The sequence below is a fragment of the Mixophyes fleayi genome, chromosome 4 (assembly GCF_038048845.1).
Source record: "Mixophyes fleayi isolate aMixFle1 chromosome 4, aMixFle1.hap1, whole genome shotgun sequence".
NCBI lineage: Eukaryota > Metazoa > Chordata > Amphibia > Anura > Limnodynastidae > Mixophyes > Mixophyes fleayi.
In genome coordinates this window covers 104,529,568-104,547,473 of record NC_134405.1, presented here as the reverse complement: position 1 = coordinate 104,547,473, position 17,906 = coordinate 104,529,568, and the positions used below count along the sequence as shown (strand labels likewise).

The window sequence follows — 17,906 nt, the reverse complement described above, 5'->3', positions numbered from 1 at the left end:
AAACTTTAGCTGAATTATAAATGGGTCCCAATGTGTAAAACACAATAATTTCCATAAAATTACTTTTGACAAACTAAAATATTTGGCCTGGTATCTTGGTATATTCCCATGTATAAATCATAATTATAAAATTTAGATTAAAGAGACACTAGCCTTCAAATTTCTATTTATTTCATACTTGCCTACTTTTTGGAAATCCCATTCGGGTGATCCACTGATGGGAGGTCCAATGAACAAGTGCGGGGGTGTGATGACACTATTCAACATCCCTCACCCCTCCCTCAATGTTGCAATCCTATTGTCCCACCCACTCTTTACAAGAGGAGGAGGAGTCAAGATGCGGGAAGGTGGGCTACTCTCCCGGGAGTCTCCTGGACATTCCAGGAGAGAAGGCAAGAATGATTTATTTGTGTGCAGGGAAATATATGAAAACTGCACCCCTTCCTATTTTGGTATTCTGTGTGTACAAGTTCATGGTGTATGGGGCATCGACACCTATTTAAACTGTTTGAAACACGCAAGCAGTTAGAATACAGAGCAGTGTGGACCATCACATGCATTGTGGACTCATACCTGGTAAGTAGAACTTTCTGAAATCCACCCAATACTAGATTTTTAGATTCAGTTAGTTTAGATCTAGTTTCCTTTAAAACAAACCTTCTCCTAGAAACACACATTGGCATGTAAAAGTACTTCCATACAAGATAGAGCATTAAATATGCCTGCCAGATGGATGAGCACAGAATATGCAAATATAATGCATATCACAAAAATTATTTCATTTCTATTTTTTTAGCCTTTATCTAAAACGTACTGTAAAGTAATTAGTCTAGACCTACCATACAGAAATGGATAACATAAAGCAATGTTATGCAAGACACAAAAATTTGAATCATTAAACGTTTTACTTTTGGATGCAAAAAGAAAAGGGCAAAATAATTCAGAGGTAAATGTACTGCAACTATAAATGCGCATGTTGTAGAAAGGTTTTATTTGTACATATTACCTGTTAATGTCCGATTGGTAATTGTTTTTGTGGAAGTACTCAGCCAGGCGTGGAGTGTTGCAGAGACACTGTAAGATAGAATTCATGTAACAAGTATTGCCAAGATTCCGCAGGCCGGTGAGAGCTGGACCTACCCCTCCAAATACAGGATTCAGGCTGCGGATCTTAGATGCGGATAACTTTGTGATTTCAGCTTTAGTATGAGCTGTTGGCCTGCAAGACAAAGACATTTCCCATTAACATTTACCAATCCTCTAATACCCATGGCTTGGCTTATGATGTCATGGAATCATCGAAATGCATAAATGAAAAATACTCTCTGGAATGTTGTACATCACCGTATAAAACTGTCTTCTTTGTCATATTCAAAATGTCTCCCATTAATATTTATTTCCATTGTCACAGCAGCCTGATATATTTACCAGTTTTCATTTTAGGCTCATTGTTAGTCTAGCCTTCATTATCACCATCTTTAATTTTTAGGCTATGGAACATTTGGTAATGATTTCACACCACAACAGTGCCATTAAAAGAGTCACAGTGAAAGCACAAGAGTATAAATCTTCTGTCTACACTAATATACCCATGAATACTTGTGCCGCCCACATACAAGAAGTCTTAGGTTCCTTTGGTGTTGGGTCTGACATCAATACTATCTTTAAGCAATATCCTTCCTGAAGCTTAAACCACATCCAAGACCCAAGTTTGATTATATACAGCGGAAAATGGATCAGTAAAGCAGACCTAGACAGGGATCTAATCCAATTTGAGTCCCTCTATACAGCCGATACATTCAAAAGCATCTAAAATGATTTAATTAAGTTCTGAGTCATGCTGCAATATTATGTAAAATGTATAAAATCATTGAATCATACAATAGAATTACATAAATAAACACTTACTTATTTTCACGGTTAATCACAGGTATTGGTTTCTTCTTTTCTTCTTCCTTAATAGCTTGGGTTAAATCCGGTGAAGAGTAAGATCGTTTCAACTTTGTTTGCTCCTTGTCTGTGTCTGTGTGCGCCTGAGGCTTCACTTTTTGAACTGGAGCAGATGAAGGAGTAGACGATGGAGCCATTTCAGGGGGATACATATGAACTGTGTGAGTTGGTGAATGATAATAGCGATAGGTACCGGTTATGGGTTCAAGGAACTGTAGGGAGAAGAAACGGCAAGTAGGTTGTGGTGACTAGAAAAGAAACATTACACTATTTTATTGTATAACATATTAATCCAGCAGTCTATCACCTTATACTCAGATTACTGAATGCGCACCAACTGACAGCCATCTTAAGATATCTTGATATGTAAAGGCCTTCAGATGTTATGTATAGTAATAAAAGTATGCCCCTTTAAAAAGAAAATATATAACCATAAACTTACATGTAACAGTAATAAAATGAATGCTGTAAGGAACAAGGAGGTTTACATGTAATACCCTAAAACATCAGCGGAGAACTGGATACGAGAAACAACGCTCTTTTTCCCCCCTCAATGTTGCAGCCGCTGATGGTGACAGTGTCTGACCTTATTGTGTTATTTTCTGGGGGCCATGAACCACAAGCACTTAGTATGATATATCAATTTTTGATCTCAAATTGTTATTTATTTCACATACATTGTGTATCCGTCTTGGCTTGCTTAATTCCCACTGCTGTGCTGAAATTCATTACTGATTATTTGTGATTTACTATAAAAAAAGCAAATAATAATTGCATGTGTGTGACTATTTGTGTTTGACCGTTAAGCAGGTGAAGTACACAATTCTTTACTTCTCTACTTTTACCTGCCAGTTATAAAACATTTAAATACAGGAACATGCCATTACACAAACTATACAGCTACAGTGGTTTAAGAAAAGACGGCTTAAATATAAATAAAAATCTGGCTTTTTCCAACACTACAGCGGGAAGATACAATCTCACATCTATATACTAGAGCTGCATCTAACCAAGAATGTTGCACATTATTGCAAACTTTTTTAATGAATAAGTTAAAAAGAAGTAAAAATTGTTGCTGTAGGTTGATGCAGGAATTCCTGAGTCAGATGTCCGCTGGGAAAAGGAAGACTGTGAGCTTGTGTGCGCTATCCTCACATTTAAAAAAATATATCTATTTTTATTACCTTGACCCAACCTTCAGGCATTCCAGGAACAGTCATTCCCATTTCCTCACTTCGAGCTCGCATCAAGGGTTCCCTCTAAAACAACATATTAAAAAGATCATAAGTAAAAACAAAGGGCATGCTTGCTGGTAAGGTTATGAAATTTAATTCTACTCCATAAATATGCATATGACATAATCCAAGATATCCAATATATATTGATAATCAGTAGCAAACATTTCCAGATGTACCGAAAATACCTACTTTGGGTCGATCATCTTCAGCAACCTCTTTTGTAACCACCTCAGCTTTACCCTCGTGCAGACCTTTACTTGCTTCAGGCTGTAAAATAAGATGATGCAGATTTATTTATCTTTTAACACCATGTACACAACATGACTTACCTTTTATTCATGTGCAGATGCAAACAGATGCAGTGAAGACAGTTGTGGATATGTATGAAATATCTGCCTAGTGGGTATTTTCAAGTCAATACTATAAAAACACAGATTTATAGTTTACCTCCAAAGCTTTTAATTAAGTCATCTAGTTCATTGTTAAACAGTCATAGAGACGTCTTCCTCCTTAAGTGTCATCATGACGTTTTAGACTGGACAGAAGCATATAGTAGAGACGTCTTTTGCAAGTACATTCCCTAAATAGCTTTAATGAATATTTTACACAGCAACATTAAAATGTGATGTTTTGGGTTTTCTATCTAATAAACGCCACATAAATTTAACATGTATCTTTCATTTGAGTTCGTGAGAAAAATGACCTCACCTTCTTCGGAATGATTGATATGATCACGTCTTTCTTTCTTTCATCATTAAAACTTTGTTCAGCATCTGCTTTGCTTATTTCCTTTGTTTCTCTATCAATCACAATTTGCTGCTTTCTTTCCGGTTCTTGTTTTTCCTGAGGTATCTCCTGTACAGGTTCTGTCATATTATTCTTATCTGTTCCTTCTTGTGTACAGACATCTCTGAATTCTTCTACACCACTGACTGTGGTCTCTTTTTTATTCAATGAAGACAAGTTGTCTACCTTTGAGTGTAATGGCGGCTTTGTGGAACGGTCTGGAATAATCTTGCCATTTTGCACTGGTTTGTTATCTTTGACTTCATGCTTGAATGTTTTTGGACTGTCATTTATCACTACAGTTGGTTTCTTTGAGCGGTCGATCTAAAAATGAAATATAATGCAGAGGATCAATTGGAACCAAGGTCTAATTTTTACGTAACAAATTAAAAATTGTAGCCCCAAATTTTACCAATGACAATACTAGGGCACATTTACTGCGGTGAGCCCGAAAGAAGGGGTGCTGATGGTAGCTAGGCTGCCACAATCAGCGCCAGACACATTTCCTACATAGTTCCAAGATTGTATTAAATCCTAAAAGTGCACTGCCCCCTGGAGGCCCCAGGAAGCAAAGCTCCACAGCCAATCTGAAAGAGCTGAGACAACAGGAACACTGCTACCCCTCTACTCCCCAGGGCAGCAATCTCACGGAAGATACTTTGGACTGGGAATTTAAAGTTCAAGCCCAGACTTCATGTTGTCGGGGTGAAGAGGGGGCAGAGCTCACCCCTCAACCTGGCAGAGCAGAGACGTTGGAGAGAGGGAACACACACATGACCACAGAGTATAATGTTAAAGGTGTGAACTAGGTTCAGGCTGACTTATGTGCAAGATAAATAAACTAGGACTGGATTACTCCCTGCCAATATGTATGTAAAAAATATAATTATTATTTTATATAATAACATTTTTTAATAATCTTTTATATAATAAAAATTATATAAATAGGGCTGAAAAGCACTGTGTAAATTCAATGCATCTGTTTGGGTGTGTACCATAACTACTGTACTTTTCAGTGGTATGTAACAGCACATTTAAGAGCAACACTACAATTCCTAAAGATCCTGCACTATTCATACAAGACACACATAACTGCTAAAAGCCTGTGACCTGCAGATAAGAACCAGTCTTTAACCCATCTTCCAGCTATCCTGTGTTGAATTCAGCATCCCGAGCCTGCTACCCTGCAGTCCTGATTCAAAGTAAGTGACAACTGAAAAACCCTTCTGAAAAGCCAAAAACCTATCATTTTCCCATCTGCCAAACAAAACCCTGTGTTGGTGTGAAAAAGCCTTAAGTGACACAAAAACAGTGACAATGACAATAACAATCAAATGTTAATTTAATACTGTCAATCCTTAAACTATTTTACTTGGCAGAAAATTTATGAAATGAGGATAATAATGATAATAATAATAATAATAATAATAATAATAATAATAATAACTACAGAAATAATAACAACAGGCATGCAGTATTATTTTGCAGCAGAGAACAAAACCCCTGAAAATATTATTTGCATTTTAAACAACAGGAATTAGTAACACACTTACCTGTGGAATAAGCTTTGCTGGCACTGATGGCTGTACTTGGGGTGCAGGTTCTGGCTTTTGTGTTGTTTTGACAGGTTCCTCTATTTTCACTACTTTAATTACTTTCATGTTTTCACCGTCATTAACATCTGTATTTTGTGCAGGAGGTGGTTCTACTTGAATGGAGGATGAAGGAGCTGATGGCTCTTCCAGAGATGGGTAGTTGAAATTCACTATCCCAAAATGAAAATAAATGCCTCATAAGATCAGGAGGTATCAGGGATTTGAGAAATATTAAAATATCTGTAGCCTATTCTGAATTATACTTAACACTAGACTGTCTTAGGCACCCTGGTACCACAGCATTATAAGAGATAGGCGAACATTATTACTATTGGGATAATGTCTCTGACTCTGTAAATAATAATTTTATCGGTCAACATGACTATAAAGAGGCACAATGCCACAAACTAAGGTTTTGACTCAGGACACAAAACTTCATTATAGCTTTAAATATACTTATATACAGCAATTTTCACAATATACAAGTGTCAGCCTCCTACTTAAAGCATATTTACTGCAAAGCATCACAAGGCAAAACCATGGGGAGGAACACAACATCAGGGACTGATGTGAGAACTCACTCCCAACAGTCCCTGCCCCATTGGAGCTTAAAGTCTAAATTCCCTAACATACACACACACACATAGACAAGGGTCAATTTGATAGCAGCCAATTAACCTACTAGTATGTTTTTGGTGTGGGAGGAAACTGGAGCACACGGAGGAAAGCCACGCAAACACGGGGAGAACATACAAATTCTACACAGTTAAGGCCATGGGAATCGAACTCATGACCCCACTGCTATGAGGCAGAAATGCTAACCACTAAGCCATCGTGCTGCCCCAATGTTGGTTTGGGGGTCAGAAGACGGTTTGAGCATGGAATGAGAATAAATGTATGTTTTGAGTGAATTATGTATAAATGTGGTATAAAGCCTAGGGAGTTAAGAAGATGGTTCAATAATTAGGTAAGCTTGCCTAAAAAGGTGAGTTTCAGGGAACACTTGAAGGTTTGCAGGCTAAGGAAAAGTCTTGTCGTACGAGGGAGGGAATTCCACAGATCGAGTGCAGTCTGAAAAAAAGAGTCCTGTAACCAGCAATAAAGCAGGTAATGAGTGTGGGGCAAGGCAAGAGATATTTTGAGACAAGTGAAGAAATGAATGTTGGTGCAGTTTTCTTTATGACCTTGTGTGTTAGAAGTATTTTATATTTGATTCAGTAAAGTACAGGTAACATCTGTAGGAACTGACAAGAGCAGAAGTAGAGCAGTCTTAAAACATAGATTGTAGGGATGAAGACCAATAAGAATGGAATTGCAATAGTCAGTGTGAAAGATATCTTGAATAAATACTGGAACATGAAATCAACATCCAAATGCAATGGTTTCCTGTTCAGTTGACTATCAAGAGGTACCGCTGTTACGTGTGTTTTTTTTAATTTTTTTAAACAAACATATTTCATACACCTGAGCTAGCCTTACCATTTACTCTGACTTGAAATAGTAAATGTATAATGATAACATGACATAATATAGTCTTTAAATGCAATGTCTTAGCCATCATGATGTTACTATTTCAGTAAGTAGGGTAGATGTGCCATTACATACTATAGAATGTAAATAAAATATTTTAGGATTTCTTTCACCCAAAAAAAAAAGCAAATACTACAGAAGATTAAATACTCAGCAGGATGAACTTACATGACATTAACATATTTTCAGCTGTGTTCCTCCTAGGCACGGCTACTTTCCCATTTGTGGTGTACATTGGATAACAAAGAAGCCAATTTTCATAGCCACCCTCCAATACAAAAGGTTCACTTTTCAGAATAGTCTTAGTTTCCCACTACAAGCAAAACAAGATATGGACATATAACATATTATTTACATATTAACAAACTACCAGACGCATAGACCATATTGGGCACTTTAGTAAGAATGTGGCAGCCATGTAAGAGTAAAGTTTTTAGGTGAACGGTTTGACCACTCTGCTGAAAAAAAACACTTCAAAGACTTAAAACAGCTTGGCATTCCAGGCACATGACTGGAAGTGAGCTGTAAATGCATCATGTGACTAGCTGACATCCAATCACACGCTGTCCTCTTCAGCTCCCAAGCCCCACTCATTTAATTCTCTGAAGTGACTGCTGGCCTGATATCTCCAGGATACAGCAATCTAATTTAATGCTCCAGGGAGTGGTACAACCCATTTAATGTTTCAGCAATTCAAAGCAGCTGACAGAGCAAATGTTGTTGATAAGGGTTCGTTATGAAATTAGAAACAATACGGCTAGCAAGCAAGGACATTTTAAACACCATATTTTATATACTGTAAAATCATAAAAAAAAAAATAAAAAAAAAAATCACAATCCAAAACGTTCACAGTACTGATTATGAAGATCATCCAGCATAGGACTGGGCATCTTTCTGTTATATTTCCTAACCTCCCTTGTGCACAAGTGTTAAAGGAAAAAAAAAAACAAAAAAAAAACTACCTGTGTCCAGTTAGAGTACCAGAATTTGCTCAGCAGAACAGAATACTTTTTAATACTGCAGGAGATGAGTGAGCTGATCTTGTGGGAGACAGTGACCTGTCCACACACGTTTGTGTAATGGAAGGCAGGGCTCCATATGACAAAGCAGTACCATGTGGAGGGAAATGGAGGCAAGTGGGAGGCCACAGACTAAATAAGACAGGTGACACTGTTCCTAGCACTATCCTAACAGCACAGAGTAGTGATGTCAGGCTCCTATCAAACCTTTTATCTAGTGACATTCCCCAACTCAATGTACATTTTCAAATAGTCATTCTGAATTACCTTAAAAAGTGCATCTTTTAAACTCTGAAGTGTCGTTCCAAGCGTTAAGTCATTTACAGAACTGAACCAGTCAAGCAATACAATGTAATCAGCATGACCTCGTGTATCCCATGCATTTTTTGATGCTTCCGGTAGGTTATTCTCAATCTTGGTTGCAGTACATCTACAAACAATAACATTTTTATTTATTTTAAGCAGATCTAACATCTAACTAATGCCTGAGAAAATATGTAACCCTAAACACATGAACACTTTTCTATTTCTTAAGAGCATAAACATTGAGAAGGCAGATACAATAATACATATTACTGTCATGCTCTACAAAAATGAACTATGTCAATTGTCATAGACGAGCCTTGTAAAACCCTTACAAAATATGTGATGCCTACAATCCATATAAAATAAAGCGCACAAGCATTTACAAAATGCAAGAAGCAATAGATACAAATACAAAAAAAAGTATTACAGGCAGATCTGATCTCATGATCAGATCTGCAAAGCTATGAACAGGAAAAGAAAACCTATGAACATGGTAATATACAAACCCTGGAGATATAGCTTCTTCAGCCACATTTATGGAGGATTCTATGTGAGATTCCTCAAAATCTTTTGTTTTGCGAGCATCCATTATAATAACATTGATATCTTGGTCCTTCATCATCGCATACAATTTTTCTGGGTTAATTGAACCATGAAGCACTGCAAAAAAAATAAACATAAAATAAAATATTGATTAAAAATGTTAATAAAACCACCACTCATATTAAGATCCAAGTTAGCCAATTCCATTTGCCTTAGAACCGAATAAAAAAAACAAATGAAAGTTTTACTGATTCTGATGTTGCAATGTTACATAAATAGTCAAAAAACAAGCAAAGCAAAACATTTTATTTTACAAGAAAGCAAAAAATAGATATGTTAAGACATGGTGGGACTGGTGTTTATTTTTTAGACTTGAATGAGTTTAATAATACAACACAGATCATTTCTCTTCCTCCAGTGAGGTTTCTACTAATATTGTATTTGGGACTTGCATGTTCAGGGTTCAACACTACATGATCTGTAAACATCATCTCTTGAGATGGAGAACATGTATGTTCTTAAAAAAAAAGACAGAATAAAAAGGATTAACTGCATACTTTGATTGTAACATGAATATATAGGCACTAATAATGTCCCTCCTCCCTTATTTTTATGTGCTTTTATTCCTAGCTTGTTCTTTGCTCCTTTACATTGTGTTAGGAATTGGAAATCTTCTTTGAAACTAAAGCATACACAGAAATACAAAAAAAAAAAAAAAATATCTTTAAAAAAAATCAGTTTGACTATTCTGATGTATACCATTTGAAGAGACTTCTTTCTTGGGCAAGGATTGCTTTTTATCACCATTGACCTACAAAATACGAAAGGTTAAAAAAAAATATTTCAAAATTATATTCCTTTAAATAAACACGGAATATGATCATTATCGATATTCAGTATTTAGTCATATTAAATACAGAAATAGCAAATTGTGTTGACTCCAAACAATAATAGCATGAGAATTACCATATGTAAGGAATGCAGCATTGAAGTTACAGCAGCTCTGCAAAGCCCTATATGAATGCTGTGAAACCATCAGACAGCTTGTAATTTGGGGGGCATGGCGACTAGAATTGCTGCCTCACTGTGCTTGGGCCATAGGTTATGTTCTGTGTGAATGAGTAAGACATTCTATGTAAAGCTCTGCATTATGTGTAGGCTATGCTACATAAAGGTAAATAATAATGTAATTAAAATAAATCTTCCACCTTCAAATTAAGGAAACTGTGTAGACTTACAAGGACAGTAGAGGGACTTGCTGAAGACCACAGCTCAAATCCCAATGTCTTCACCTTGTAAGCTTGGACAAGTCATTGTGTTTCCCTTTGCCCCAGGCACCAAAATCTAAAAGCAGTAGGGTAATTGTGCAGGGAAAATGATGTGTACATCACTTTGTAAAGTGAAATGCTTTATGTAAATAAGTGGATGTATGAGTATAGTTTCGCAAAGAAGTGGATAACACTACAGTTTTCCTCCACCAAAGTGACAAGAGCTTCACACCACTCCTTTGTGCTGTTCCTTGTACTAGATCTCAGTCTGTGGCTTCCTGCTTCTCTTCATTTCCCTCATCACATCACGATACTACTGCTGTCACATGTATAAATGTGACAAGTCACTGCCTCGCACAAGATCAGCACACTCATCTCGTGTTACTGTACACATTCTGATGATATGATATGATCTGGCTACAGGTTGTTCACACTAAAACTTTATTTCCAAACAACCCCACATGTAGTTTAATTTTCCCCAGCATCACCCTCTATCCTGTAATCCCTCCTCTGTTCTTCTGTAATTCATCCATCACCCTTTCCCCTGTAATGCTTCCCAACTCCCTCCTGTAATTCCTCCATCTCATCTTCCCTGTAATTCACCTCCGATCGCCTATAATCCCCCCACTCTCCCCTATCATTTATCTACTCATACCCCCCCCCCCCCCCCGGGTAATGCATCTACTTAACTTTTCTTGGCCTGTAATTTACCCTAGCTTGTAATTCATTCCCCCTACGTTGTAATCTCATCCACCCTCACCCCCTCCCCTGCAATTAATCCTTCCCCCACTGCCCTTCATGGCAATTCATCAACCCCAGCTCTCCTCCCCTGCAATTCATATGCCCCAAAACACTGTATAATTCATTCAACCTCATTCCCTTCGATTTCATTCCTCCCTTCCTGCCTCCCCTGCAATTAATTTCCCCTTCCTCCCACCCCAGAAATTCATGCCCCCAGCAAGTAATTCATTTCTCTCTCCCCTGTAATTCATTCACCCCTCCTCCACCCTTTCCTGGAAGGAAGGAGGTAAGGTTGTCTGAACATTATAAGGGTTTGCCCTGCAGAATAGTAATTAATCTCCAATGGATTGACACAGGCCGTTATTTCATGGTAAATATATAGAGATACAGTACCATTAAGTTATCACTCCGTTCAGAAATATCTTTAGGTATTTCTTTTTGAAGAGACTTCCCTTCCTTTTTCTTCTGTTCTTCTTCCTTGTCTCTCTCTTCAAGTCTCTTTCTGACTTCAGCTTCCTCATACCTAGTTAAAATGGGAATGTTTCTATTATAAAGATCCATGCACATGAAACAAAGAGATGCTCAAATTAGTGTTACTGCACTAGAAAGTAATCTCTATTTTTATTTTTTCTAAGTTTTATTTTAGACTGAAAATAAACAGAGGGTGTAACCTTGTGGAGACGCAACTTCAGGCAAACAGCAAGATCATTTTCATATTTAATAAAGACAACATTTTTGTAACAGAATAACCACAAAAGCCTAAATATTCTCTCTAATGTTTTCACGTACCAATCAACTGTCAAATCACACTTACCTGTTTTTAAGGCTATTTGACAGTTTTTCTGCTTCTTCAATTGACTTTAATATTGTACTAGGCCCAAGTAAGGACTTGAAATAATCCTAGAATAAAACAAGCAAACTGTGAGTGCTGGAGCTGAATATCTGTAGATATTGATGTACATATATAGAGGCCATCTTTTTGCTGAACAAGATAGTCGCATAGCACAGAGAATAAAGTGGAAGAACTTCTAATACGGAATCTCACTACTGATTATACTTATGAAAAATGCTACTGTTAATGTGTACCCAGCATAGGATCATGTGTCAGTGATGTCATCAGTCCCCAGTGAATGGATAGTCTGCATTGTCCACAGAATGGCAGTAACCACTGTATGCAGGTGAAGGGTGCATTTTAACAGAGAGATTGTTATCTCAAACACAATATTTAAATTCAGCATTTAGCACAAACCCAGAACAACTGTAATTATTTTATATCCACTTTCATAAAGCCTTCATAAGTTGCTGGTAATGCTTTTCACATGACACAGAAGCAATAAACATAACTGAATAATATATACAGCCATCTAAAACAAATATTGTGCAGTTCACAAGACTACAACTCTCATGACAGTTTATCATTCTACATAAACTATTAATCTTACAGAACAAAAGAAAACTGTACCTGGTTTTGCTTGAAATCTGCTCTTTTTTTAACAAGTTCAAATACAGATAAAAATTTCATGTACAAAACATAAGCTTTTTCCTCATCTCCATCAAGTCTGCATTCTTCTGCTTTCTTAAAGATCTTGGAAGCACTGATAACATAGCTAAATAATAAAAAATAAAGAAGTGTAAATATTTTGTACATTGTACAGACCAGAAGCACATCTTTGCGAAATATAATGAATAGAAAAGAAATTCAAAAACTAACAAATGTTTATAAATGTATTATATCCAAAATCAGAACAACACAATCAATGTTGCTTTTGCTATCTATAGAAATATTTTGTTGCAATGAGCAAGTGGTGTCGTCAGGTTCAGTATTTTACACTTGCACTTTGTACATCAAGCTTTCTATCATATTCATGACTAATCAACAAACAGAATTAACCAGCTTTACAATATATAAAAGCCAAACATGAAGGATGTTTATATATTTTTTTTCCCTTTGAACTACTTTTTTTTTTTTGTGTTCTACATGTACTAAAATGTGTTCTATGTACTAAATACATAAGCTGTATTACTGCTAGCATAATTGGTATGCAGCAAGGAGGTACGACGCATAAGTAAGTATGCTATTGCTTACAACTAACTGGTGGAGATATACATATATATATCTCTACTATATAAATGCTTAGTGGCGTCTGTCGAAAAAAAAAAAGTTGCAGCGCCACCTGCTGGGCGGAGTTATACACTGACCTACTAAATTCTTAGTGTGTGTGGGAAAAAAAATTCAAAAAGGGCTGAAATTTGGTAGGGCTCAAACTCATTTTCGTGAGGTAATTTTACCTCATGAACACACATTAAAAAGGCCGCTTGCGTCGGGAAGTAACGCTCTTCCCCTGAGGAGGCCTGGGCTAGGCCCAAATGCATGACAAGAACCTTTTTAAGACCTTAAGTAGCTTGATTTGACTAGAATGCATGAGTATCATGCACGGGTTAACATATATATATATATATATATATATATATATATACACACACCTTTATAACCCAGGGAGACAGTTCCAGAAAAGAAAAACAAAAAAACATTTTGGACAATTAATCTTCTGCAAACAGTTATTGCAACACATTTCTCTGCAATTTGTGTCATGGAAAGTTTTACCATAGCTAGTATTCCATACAACATGCTGTAACAGATTAAAAGCTGATGTAAACACTTAAATGGATACATGAATAAGCAATACACCATAAACAATGTGAGGTCTTTGATAGTTTTGCAAGACACTTCTGTTAAAAGGAAGAGCCTAATATTTATCCCATACGTAACTGTTGAACACAAAGAAAAGAATCTACCTCTTTGTACTAGTTGCATCTGATTTAACTTCAGCTTTCTTATTAAGCTCCAACAGGGAAGTGGAAAGATACAACTCTTTGGGTAATGCAGATACTGTAGGCATATTGGACTAAGGGTTTCTTTTCTTTACATCAGAGGGTGTATCTTCTTATCACCCTAGTGATAATGTGCTCCTTTGCAAAAATAAAGAAAGAAGAATTCAACCAGTAAGCACAAAATGCAAAAAATGAAAAGAATACAAAACTCTACAAGATTACATAATAATTCTGAACGGTACAAAGACAGTAATATGCATGTGATTCTAATATGCATCCCATCAAATATGAACAAATAGATTCCTATGAAATTTTTCTTTTCTTTCTAACAGTTTTATTTGAATTTCATACAAATTAACAAGTAAATGGGTACAGAAAAGAGAAATGGGGATAAGGGGTAGGGTGCAATTTTTAGCATAGCAATAACATATCAAAAATCATTAAATATAAAATAGGGTAAATAACAATCTTTGAAAATTACGTGAGAAACATTTGCTGGAAACATTACAGAAACCCAGATGGTGGGTACAAGGAGAGGGGTGGGGGAAGCAAGCGCGAAGGTATTACTTTGGGAAAAGAGAAGGGGAAGAGGGGCTGGATTTCATGACTGCATTAGAGCCAAAGAATTGTAGTAGAGGGATCTCTCCTGTGTGGGAAGTAGGGCTAGGTTCATAGTGCTATTTTTTTGTGTTCTCAGTAATTGTAGTTTCTAAAAAGTGCAACACAATGACAAATTGTATGCATTTCCAGAAATCTATATATATTCTCATACATACATACCGTGTTCAAAGTGGAAATTACAAGTGCCAATATGGAAAATGTAATGTGTTGTGCTGCTAAGCATCTAGGCCTGGCTGGACTGATCAGACTAGTGGTCAGAGGTTTAACACACTCTGATGGCAGCAGCACTCATACAGTGCCTATTATAATAGGAGATGGATGTCAAGTAAAACAGCTGGGTGGAGCAGCCTGGAAATTGGTCCTATGGAGAACAATGCACACACACACAAGTAACATCATAGAATCATACTTGCCAACATGGGCAAGATAATTCCCAGGAGGTCCAGGGTGCAAGTGGGTGTGTGGGGGCGGGGCTAGAAGAAGCGAGTCATTGGACCCTCCCCCAAAACAGCCATCACTACTCTGAACCAATAAAAACAGGGGGCGTGGCAATGATGCTGGGTACATGATGTCACTAGGACCCATCCCCTCTGTTTAGTTTACATAGCCGGCCAGGATCAGGGAGAATTGCTGCTCTCCTGGGAGTACTCCCAGAAATTTGGGAGTCTCCTGGACATTCTGGGAGCGTAGTCAACTATGCATAGAGTGGAAAAGGGGGAATCAGGCAACTGTCTTCTTTACCCTGCATTAACACTAGTCATGAACATATAAGTTTATCACTATGTTTTGGATATGCCTATAGTAGCATAAGCTATGTGTGTTCTATGTTAGTTTCAGTGTTAGGGTTCATACACATGGGTGCTTATCATGCTCTGAGCTCTGTTCCAAAACATAATAAGCATGCCTATAGGAAACACATCCTGAGTACACAAGAACATGCATGTGGACTCTGAAAGAACATATGCAATTTTTTATTGCATCCATGGGCTGTATTGCTCTGCTCATGTGCACCTATGTTTTTTTACAGTAATGGACCGTAGGCATCATCATCAGCTATTTATATAGCGCTACTAATTCCGCAGCGCTGTACAGAGAACTCACTCACATCAGTCCCTGCCCCATTGGAGCTTACAGTCTAAAATCTCTAACATACGTACACATATATGAATAACACAGGTTTACATACTCTAATGTTCATTCAATCTGACCTGTAACCACCACAGTTGAATGACTGTTAAAATACAGGTAACTGCAACCTACAGTGAAAAACCTAATCGGGGTGGTAGTGTGTGACTTTCTCTCCTTGCTCCAAGGACGTGGCAGGTGGGGAGTTTGACTGGGGCAGTACACCTGTCAAACCGTAACATGGGTGTCCTAAGGCGAGCTCAGGGAGGACAGAAACCTCCCGGGTAGCAGATGGGCAATCACAAAAAGAAGTACTCTGGCAAAAGTGTGAAGAATCCGGAACACCTATGAGGATCTTTGCATTGCACCACACAATCCAATAAGCAGGAGCACAGCACAAAGCACCCTACAGGGAGGCAGTGCGACCCACCTCAGAGGAACGCAGCGCAGTGAAGTAAACAGGAACTTTTCCTCTCAAATGTATCCTTTTTATTTTAACAACAAAACATAAGGTAAAATCAGATTAAAAACACCCCAAATAATAGGAGATTTTAAATAACACCAGAACAAATTTCAAAGTTTAAACATTTATTCAAATAGCTTTTATATTTTAAATATATATATGTAACTGCATAAGCAAAATACAGTAAGTTACGCATATAAACTACACATAAATGCCTAGCGTATAAACATATTTCACATCTACAAGCAGAACATGTATCAATAAACAACAATATGTTATTACACTTCAATGCTTAACTGTTTCAAAATTCAATATGTGCACGTTAAGCAACGCATCATGTGTGACATGTGATAGTCATATCACGACATGAGACAAGCAGCACTCCCAGTGACAGGGAGATCACATGACACGTCCCATTAGGCTCCTGGTCTGTTATAATGTCATGGGGGGGGAGCAGCAGACCCCCAGCACCACCTACCCGCTCGCTGTACTGCATATCCGACACTTACCGAGCTCATCATGTTCCCTTCTCTTCCAGTCCATCCGTCATTGCACACAAGGGCAGAAGACACAACTTCTGCAGCCTGACGCACCAAAATGGCTACGGATTGTTTTCCTTGTGGTGTGAGCGAGCGACCGACGCCATGACGTCACGGGAGGCTGTACCGGGGAGTGGGTACAGCGCCGCTGAGGGCGACCATATGATGATACTAGTTTTATTTTACACCCCCTGCTAGGTTATCAGCAGATGTAATATATAACTCATTTATAGGTTGTACATTTAGCACTGCACTTGTGAGACTCGAGAAAAGAGCACAGCCATTCACTTAAAGCTACAATTCTCTTCATTCTCTGCTGTCTTGTAGTGCTGAGAAGGTAAAAAGAAGAATAGTGTCAGAAGTTCTATAATGAAACGAACTGAGGTAACTGTTTCAGGCATAAGGTTTAAGAGATGGATACTTGCAGCCTTGCTCTCCCAATCAGTATCCTATATATTCACCACTTGATACCGAGTGTGAATAAACTCACATGTACATTATAGAGTCAAGCCCTGGCTCAAATCTACGCGTGGAAATACTTTACACAAAGCTTTTCTGTATTTAATTATGTTTTAACTAGGGGTGTGCACCGGGCACTTTTAGTGTTTTGGGTTCTAATTAGCTTGAGGTGTTGGGTTCTGATTTGTTTTGCCAAAACACCTGACAAAAGGTTTTGGTTCTGATTTAGGGTTTTGGGTTGTGATTTATTTTTAAAAAAGCATAAAAAGCGCTAAAATCCAGTTTTTTGGTTTTTTTTACACTCCTACGCTATTATTAACCTCAATAACATTCAATAACAATCATTTCCACTAATTTCAAGTCTATTCTGAACACCTCACAATATTGTTTTTAGTCCAAAACGTTGCACCGAGGTAGCTTTCTGGACTGCATAGTGGAGTGGCCCTGGTACCCAATTTGGTACCGGGGCCACAATACCTCCTCCAACTGGTCTCAATTCCACTGCACATATGGCTGCTCCTACATCCTCTGCAGCATATAGAGGGTGTAGTTCGAGCGCGTCACTACCTCTTGTTTTCGACGATGACAGGTCATTTTCATAAAATTTTTATTTGGCAGCAACAGTCAATGTATTTTAATATATGATACGCATCTATCTGGACTGCGTGGTGGAGTGGCCCCGGTACCCAATTTGGTACCGGGGCCACAATACCTTCTGCAACTGGTCTGAATTCCACTGCACAGATGCCTGCTCCTACCTCCTCCAACTGGTCTGAATTCCACTGCACAGATGACTGCTCCTACCTCCTCCAACTGGTCTGAATTCCACTGCACAGATGGCGGACACCGGATGCACGTCTAACACCAACATAGCTGTTAAGGCCGCAGTT

The 17,906-nt window shown here is 37.8% G+C and overlaps 1 protein-coding gene across 1 annotated transcript in view; it reads right to left on the bottom strand.

The window, feature by feature from the left end:
• The window catches only part of USP8 (ubiquitin specific peptidase 8), a 31,780-nt gene extending 15,109 nt beyond the window's left edge, over positions 1-16,671 (bottom strand). The window contains exons 1-15 of the mRNA XM_075207933.1: positions 16,528-16,671; positions 13,774-13,947; positions 12,440-12,584; positions 11,792-11,877; positions 11,371-11,500; positions 9,728-9,779; positions 8,932-9,085; positions 8,387-8,549; positions 7,268-7,412; positions 5,528-5,739; positions 3,897-4,298; positions 3,378-3,455; positions 3,135-3,209; positions 1,909-2,162; positions 1,007-1,219 (exon numbers count right to left, since the gene is read on the bottom strand). Coding sequence (XP_075064034.1) covers positions 1,007-1,219; positions 1,909-2,162; positions 3,135-3,209; positions 3,378-3,455; positions 3,897-4,298; positions 5,528-5,739; positions 7,268-7,412; positions 8,387-8,549; positions 8,932-9,085; positions 9,728-9,779; positions 11,371-11,500; positions 11,792-11,877; positions 12,440-12,584; positions 13,774-13,877 — 2,213 coding nt within the window. The 5' untranslated portion in view covers positions 13,878-13,947; positions 16,528-16,671. The remainder of the gene's footprint in view (positions 1-1,006; positions 1,220-1,908; positions 2,163-3,134; positions 3,210-3,377; positions 3,456-3,896; positions 4,299-5,527; positions 5,740-7,267; positions 7,413-8,386; positions 8,550-8,931; positions 9,086-9,727; positions 9,780-11,370; positions 11,501-11,791; positions 11,878-12,439; positions 12,585-13,773; positions 13,948-16,527) is intronic.
• Between the last annotated feature and the right edge of the window lie 1,235 nt (positions 16,672-17,906).